The sequence below is a fragment of the Ostrinia nubilalis genome, chromosome 15 (assembly GCF_963855985.1).
Source record: "Ostrinia nubilalis chromosome 15, ilOstNubi1.1, whole genome shotgun sequence".
Classification (NCBI taxonomy): Eukaryota; Metazoa; Arthropoda; class Insecta; order Lepidoptera; family Crambidae; genus Ostrinia; species Ostrinia nubilalis.
In genome coordinates, this window is record NC_087102.1 from 11,152,099 (window position 1) to 11,159,844 (window position 7,746).

General features: G+C 31.6%; 1 protein-coding gene and 1 non-coding gene across 2 annotated transcripts; both read left to right on the plus strand.

Moving 5' to 3' along the window:
• Positions 1-499: 499 nt before the first annotated feature.
• On the plus strand, positions 500-5,301 carry LOC135078511 (uncharacterized). The gene is made up of 9 exons (XM_063973052.1): positions 500-687; positions 1,001-1,260; positions 1,967-2,171; positions 2,281-2,493; positions 2,809-2,875; positions 3,227-3,337; positions 3,705-3,916; positions 4,391-4,665; positions 5,036-5,301. Exons 1-9 carry the CDS (start codon positions 631-633, stop codon positions 5,217-5,219), a joined length of 1,584 nt encoding a protein of 527 aa, XP_063829122.1. The 5' UTR covers positions 500-630; the 3' UTR covers positions 5,220-5,301.
• A 1,389-nt stretch (positions 5,302-6,690) lies between these two features.
• On the plus strand, positions 6,691-6,772 carry Trnas-uga (transfer RNA serine (anticodon UGA)). Its single transcript has one exon. It is a non-coding gene; the product is annotated as a tRNA-Ser (tRNA).
• The last annotated feature ends 974 nt before the right edge of the window (positions 6,773-7,746 follow it).

The window sequence follows — 7,746 nt, forward strand, 5'->3', positions numbered from 1 at the left end:
CACATTTTACATTTGAAATTTTTTTAAATTCGTTTTTTTACCTATTAAAATGAAATTTTTAAACTTGGTATTACTACGAGCTAGGAATTCGAGTTCTCGCTGCTTTGTGTAGTGTACCGCCATCTTGCGGTGAGTAGCCATGTTTGTTTACCATCGTTGCTTAAACGGACTGTCCCTAGATGTCGTTTAATACGTAACATTCAACAGTAGCACAGATAATACAGTAGACAAATAGAAATTTAAAAAAAAATATTTGCATTAAAAAATGGTAAATTGGGTGTCCAATTTTATAGGCCCAGTGTTATTTTTGTTTTATTTTTAAATATAATAATAGCTCATTTAAGAATATTTATCGATACCCTAAAATTGCTAATTGGTAATTTGGTAATGAGTATCACTTTCTCTTTGATTTGTCTATGGTTAGAAAAATTTAAGAGGAGGAGGGATTTTTCATTTTAAATTCAAATCTGCATAATCACCACGCGGTTGTTACTTACGAGTTGGTATTTCATAAAAGTAATTTGGTGATCTTAAAAAATATTACTACAACGAATTTTGTTTTAGGCAACAGTTGATAACGAAAACAAGTGAATTATTAATAATAACAATAAAATTCTGAGTACTACAAAAATGAGTGGTTTTACGGTTAAGTTTACGGTAACCCAATGTGATCCAAAAAACTATGGAGTAAGTATTTATTTAAGACTCAAATCCTTTAATAACGTTTGTTTTTTGTAATGCAAGCATAACTATTACTACTTATCGTGATTGTGTCTTGATTATGAGTAATTAGCTAACTACCCTACAGAAAAAAACGTATTCTGAACGAATTTTGTTCTATTTTATTTTTGATACCTAATAATTATGTAGGTACCTACTTAAATATTTCTTAAAGTAAAATTCTACTTATAATCATTATTATTCTCCACTGTGGGTAACTTACCCATCCTAAATATGTTCTTAAAAGTTTTAATAACATTTTTTCCTATATTTTTTTTAGACAAAGTTGCTGAGAGTGATGGGGGATTGGCAACTGGAAAGCAAAGACGTTAAAACAAGAATAAAGAATTTGTACTATGCTGATACCTGGAGAGATTGTCTTTTTTTATTTGATGATAGCGAGCGATCGGTGGTAGCTCACAAACTGGTGCTCGCTGTAGCCTCGCCGGTGTTTGCCGCCATGTTCTTTAGCGGACCAGAAACTATTAAACCTATGAAAATAACTGACGTACAGCGTGATACTTTTTTTGAAATGATAAAGTAAGTATTGAACAGTAAGTGTTTTACTTACCTTTATTAATTTGTCCGCCATATAATAATTATATAAAATATAGAATACCCATTACCAAAATATATTATGTAATACATAGGTATGTCGGGCCCTATTGCGATTAATCTAGCTAAACTAACTTTTATTCTTCTTATAATTATTATGTATAGGTACTAATATTATTAGGTCTTCACCTATGAAATAAGCGTTTTGTATAGAGGATTTTACGAAAATTCATTTTACCATACTAACATATTTCGAATTTTTAAAGAACCACAAATTCAAATTTTATAGGGTAGAATAAAACAACATTTAGCTATTATTATAATAATGTAATAGAAAAGGCTAAGATTTTTTTTTTAAATTGGTATCTGTAAAAAAATATTTTTATAACGAAAACGGACGCCACATAGGACGAGCTGTCTTTGAAGATTAAATTCTAATCTAATTAATAGTAAAAGTAAGCTAACCTTAAAAATGAAATTTCAAATAAAAAATTATGATGAATATAGCTAAGTGTACCTATGTTAGAGAAAAAAACGCTAATTTAATAGGTTTTTGCATAACATCATTTTGATTATAATTTATTGTGCTATTATAAACACTTTTTTTCATTTTACTCTGTTCTGCTGGTCGTAATGTTTCAGATTTTTTTTTTTTATTAAAATGATCCAACAATTTGTAAAATTATTTCAGGTACATATACACTGACACTATAGACCCGAAGTCATTTTGCGATGCCAGTGATCTATATGACGCGGCTAAAAAATATAAGTTGGTACAACTACAAAAACTGTGCATACAATATATTTTGCGTGAATTAAATCCAGAAGATTGTTGTTCTGCATATGAATTTGCTGTGAAGTATGATGAAAAAGAATTGTTGAAAGCGACCGAAAATGTGAGTAACTTATTTATTTGATTTGATAGTTGGAAGTGTTAAACCCTAATCTATCTAAGTTTTGTAATAAATTTATTCTTATTCTTAATCTTTGCTTTTTCTTTTGTAGTTTATAAAGACTAGAACTACGGAAGTGTTAAAGAGCATTGACTTTCTAGGTGCATCGCTAAGCACTGTCCAGTATATTTATTCTTTGGATACCTTTGCTATTAAAAGCGAATTGGAATTATATGTAGCTCTTCAGAAATTTGCCGTGACCATCGGTTATTACGACTCAGAGCCAAGTGGTGAAAACAAACAGATTAGCGAAACAACTCAGAAAGTGAGTATAAATGCATTGAACGGGTGTAAAAATAAATATTCATTACTGCAACGAGAGAACCTCATTCTGCAATTGAGTTTAAGTAACCACCATTACTTAGTGTCAAGTTTTAAGTAATCACATCATGTCTAATTCTTCCAATAAATATTCTATCTGAGAAATTATGTAGATAGTTTCTCTATAAAACACTCGCTTAGTGAGATCTATTGGTTAACTTGACGAAATAAATTTATTGCTCGACTTTTTGTTTGTCTTTTAATTTCTTATAAATTGACATCCTAATTGGTAACTCATAAATATTTTTATTCAATACAGGATAATCAAGTTGAAGAAATTAAGCAAGAAACAAAAGAAAATATAAATGACGCGGATGCATTTCAAGGTTAGTAAGCATAACTTGTACATAAATAGTGAGATTATTGAAGAATAGCATGAATATAGAAAGTTTTACATCGGAGTGGATTGAATAATATCTATTCCTCAGGTAACTGAGGTTATTTAAACAATAATAAACAGCAAATTGGTTGGAATCAACTTTTACTATTAACATTATCTATGACTGTGATAGATATTCCAAAAATTATTAAAATCTAGCCATTCACAGATTAGAGTCGAGTTTATTAATGCCTTTTTCATGATGTAGGTAGGTAAGCCTTAAAACCGAATAAGTTACTAATACCTGTGCTAATACTTCGTTTTAAATCTAACTAAATAATATCATTTTTATTTACAGATTGTGTTGATATTAAATCAACATCAGAAAAAAGTAATCCACCAAAAATGGAAAATCTAAAAGATAAGTCTACAATAGAAAAGGATGGCAAAATAGAAAAAGTCGTTTCAGGTAATGCTTAGATTAATAGCACCTAGAGGGCAGGGGTAGTGTGTAGTCTTCATACAAGCGATTCGTGCGCGTGCGCATACGTGAGAAAAAAATCCTAATAATGTAATCCAATGTCATCTTATATACGTTTTCACTAGTGTTTGTCTTTATCAACTATCAGAATGTACCTACAAGGAACTTAGCCATTTTGAGTGCCTCAATATTCATGCGCTTATTCTAGGCTTTATTAATTTAGGTTAGGTATGAGATAAATAAAGAACTTGGTCTATTTTTTTCGAACCATCAAATACCTTCCATACCTAGAGTTTATGGTTTTTACTAATATAAAAAAAGTTTTAATGTCATTGTTTGCTATTTTTTTCACCAGAATTCAAATCGGCGCGGGTAATCATTCGCGAAATTCTAAAAACCATTCGTTTTTTAACGATACCTGCTGAAGAATTTGCAAAAATATCCGCCACGCCGCCACTGCTCACTCAGTCGGAAATTATTGCTATACTACTCAACATAGTAAACCGGCCCAAAGCAAAATTACCTATGCCAGAAGGGTTCTCGATTGCGTTAGATAAAAGAATTGCGGTGAGTACAACCAATTAATACTAAACTTGGTATTAACTTTTCTAGAGCCACTAACCGTGACAAATGCGACGTGTATTGCCCTTCTAAAAAGTGTATAAAAACTAGCGCTTCCTCACGCCTCTTATTTGAACTGAACTGCTTTTTCTAGAAGAACTTTAGTTTCATCTATCACCTCTTTGATTTTCATGTGAGCTAGATACAGTCGTTCGTTACAGCCAAATGACGTCCACTGCTGGACAAACGCCTCCCCCAAGGATTTCCATAACGACCGGTAATGCGCAGGTGTTGAGCTCATAAAATATTCTATTCCAGAAATTTCCAATAATACACTTACACGAGCATAACGGTGACACTGGATTTGCTTTAATGTTTACTCTCCGTACTTCTATTTCCTATAAAAAAGTGTTTCGATATCTTTTATCTTACACTGAAGCATTATTACGTATTGTTAAGAATCATTTATTATTTTTTCAGCGACAAGTAAATGACTCGAGGAAAAATATCAAGTTCCGATTTACTGTACCAGATTGTGACTATCTGAAGGAAGGCGACGAGATACATTTTCCTCAAGTGTATGGCTTACAAAGCTCTTGGAAATTAACAATTAAAATAAAGAGTGAAAATACATACCATTTGCTCTTAAGTGGTTCAGGCGTAGCTAAATATAATGCTGATGTTAGATTCGGAATAATGTTAAAAAACACAACTAAAATAATGTATGATTTTTACTCCGAAAAAGCAGAACAACGGTAAGTTTGCAAATATTTTAGGCTGGGTTGCACCATTTTACTTTAAATAAGGTCAAACTCCTAACAAAACACCGGTAATTACTGGCGGTAATCAAACTAAATAAACACTGAGACAAGTAATGAAGCTATAATATGAAATGAAAATAATTTATGGTCTGATGTTGTTAGGCACCTGCGTGTAGTCAGAGTCAAATTAGTTTGTGACACCCAAAGTGGCCAAAAAGTTGACAACACAACCTTATTCCAATTGTCGCAAATGTACTGCGATCTTTTTCTACTTTGGATATTGTCACGAACTATTTAACGCTGATTGTAGTATTTTTTATGTGCCTATGTAATCAGTATTTTCACCAGTATTTTGTTTTAACAGGGCAATTGAATCCGGTTCCCTTATTGCCGAACTTGATGATTGGAAAACAGTGAAGAATGTTTGCCTAGATGATGGCAGCTTGACTTTTCACTTGACATTTAATATCAAAGATGGCATTAATGATACTGATGAAGATGATGAGGAATCGGACGATTCAGATGAATCGTTTAGTTTTCATTCATAAGCATGATAAGGATTGTGATGAATTAATATTGTAATTGTAATAATATAAATGTACTAGTATTGTAATAAATTAATTTCAATTTCATTATATTTTATGCGTAAGTAATAAAGTTTGTTATTAAACTAATTATGAAATAATGTTCTTGCGTTTCTTACGGTTTCTAATGAAACCGATACTTTAGCTAGTATGTCCTATTTTATTGCATAAATGGTAGGTACATTATATTGGTCTACTCAGTAGACCTACTGTGATCAGTGACCAAGCTAAGACAGTTTGTTCTTATTATTACCTCCATCTACATAGGTACCTAACAACCTCATTATTTTCATAAAAAGGGAGATGGATAGATATTTCTCGTTCATTATAAATATAGACTGACGCTCCCAAAAAGAGAACATACAAAATACTTTTTCTTTTATGTGAGGTATATTATAAATTATGATGGTACCTATATTGGTGTAAAACATTATTTTATGTATAACAATGACCCAAGATTCGATTTTGATCATTACATCACTAACGAGTAGGTATACTGCCTCACTGACTGATATTGATTTTGTGCCTTAAACCGATAGAAATACCAATCCAAAATTTTACTAAACAGTCATTTAATCGGACTACTTACCTAACTAAGTTAAAAATCAATCCTAGTAAGTCATCTGTCTACATCACAAGTTTTTAATGTTAATATATTTGTAAGTAGGTAGGTATGTTGTTAGGTTCGTATCCTACCTACCCTTTAAAAACAAAACTGAACGTAACAGGATCTGTGGGTCTAGACAAAGTGCAAATTATAATCACAGTTCACAAACCAGTCGAAAAGTGGTCGAAAAGCCCCTTTTTTGTATGGAGTTTTGACGGATTCGATTTTCGATTCGTTAAAAAAGTGCGTTTTGTCTAGGGGGGCTGAATTTAGCTGCATGTATTGTTTACGCAAACATTTTTTTTTGTTATTATTTTCCCTGGTGTACAACTAAAAAACATAGATAGATCCGGATATTTATGGTGGCCCATAAATCGTATGAATAAATAGAGTAGTGGCGCTAAGTAGTAAGAAGTAGAATAAGTAGTACTACTCGCCGCCAGATGGCTCTGCTTTTACAGTGCCACCTATGAATAAAAGTTGTAACTACTAGGCGCGAACACCATAAGTTAGTGTGTGAATGTAGAGCGTAGAGATGGCGTTGTATTTTTTTTGTTGATTATTATTTAATTTCATGAAACCATTTTCTTTCGCAATTTTTCGCTGAGTATCTTTACTTTTCTTTGTCAACCAATCAATAAAGTCTAAGTCTAAGCAGTGATTTTTTCATTTTCAATTCTTTTTATATAATATGTTATCTATTACTTAATTTTTTAATACTCTTGCTTTAATTTAATAAATAAATAATTTTAGTGTAGAAAAAATCAATAAAAATGTATTTTAGAGCCGACTAGTAACCAATACTTCATTTTGAAGACTCACTTATCAGCTGCGGTGTCCGAGTGGTTAAGGAGATGGACTTGAAATCCATTGGGTTCTACCCGCACAGGTTCGAATCCTGTCCGCAGCGTTCTTTTTGGTTTTTCTGAGTAAATAAATTGTTGTTTTATTACCCGACTGCGCCAGAAGTAGGGTTATTTGTATCAATTTATTACCTATAGAAGATTGGTATGCAATGCCATTCCAATATGCAAAATATACTATTTAACTATTTATGTTTCATTCACTGGTACCGTGATTTTTTAATAGTTATTAAAAATTTTCTATTTGAAATGCGAAACTTAATAAATAGTAAAGTTAAATTAATTACTTATGTATTTTATGATTATGGACTTAAAAAAATAAATAATGTAACTTTTACTGTGTTTAAACTACTTTAAACTACACAGAAATAATAATAAAACATTAAATTATTTTAACATAAAAATTATCAATATTATAATATGAGGTATACAACATAAGTAGGTATTTAGTTTAAAAATAGCTTGTTGACGTTGTTGTACCGATTTGAATGACCGCTTTGTGAATAAGTAAGTGAAAAATAGAAAAATCTATGGTAAAAATTCTCGAACGAAGATTGAAAAAGTAAGACCTGCTGTTTATTTATTTATTTACACATCATTTCAGCCATAGGACGTCCACTGCTGAACATAGGCCTCCCCCAATGCTTTCCACGTTGATCGATTGGTAGCGGCCTGCGTCCAGCGCTTCCCTGCTACCTTTACCATGTCGTCGATCCACCCCCATTATAGACTAGCGGTCCCATATGGTACCATTTTTTTGTGTGTTTTAATTTGGCTCTATACATTAACACGTGAAAAGATGCAGTGCTCTGATTGATGCAAGTCGTAGCCAATAGATATGGTCTATGCTTCTAGAAATAAAAATTGACAGTTATTCTTTTCAGTTGTGTGTAATTGATGATTGAAGTGAGCGCATCAAAATTTTCTCTTAAAAATTGACGCGCCATTCAAGTAAGTGATCATTTATTTTTTTGTGTGATAGTGAAATACTGATTTTGTTACAATCTTGTATTCTCCATAG

What these genes read in the sequence shown, in the direction of transcription:
- LOC135078511 (XM_063973052.1), top strand. Translation starts at nt 631, where the DNA reads ATGAGTGGTTTTACGGTTAAGTTTACGGTAACCCAATGTGATCCAAAA. An exon ending in TGACGCGGATGCATTTCAAG is followed by an intron (nt 2,876 to 3,226) that starts GTTAGTAAGCAT and finishes TTTTATTTACAG; the next exon opens with ATTGTGTTGATATTAAATCA. An exon ending in AATAGAAAAAGTCGTTTCAG is followed by an intron (nt 3,338 to 3,704) that starts GTAATGCTTAGA and finishes TTTTTTCACCAG; the next exon opens with AATTCAAATCGGCGCGGGTA.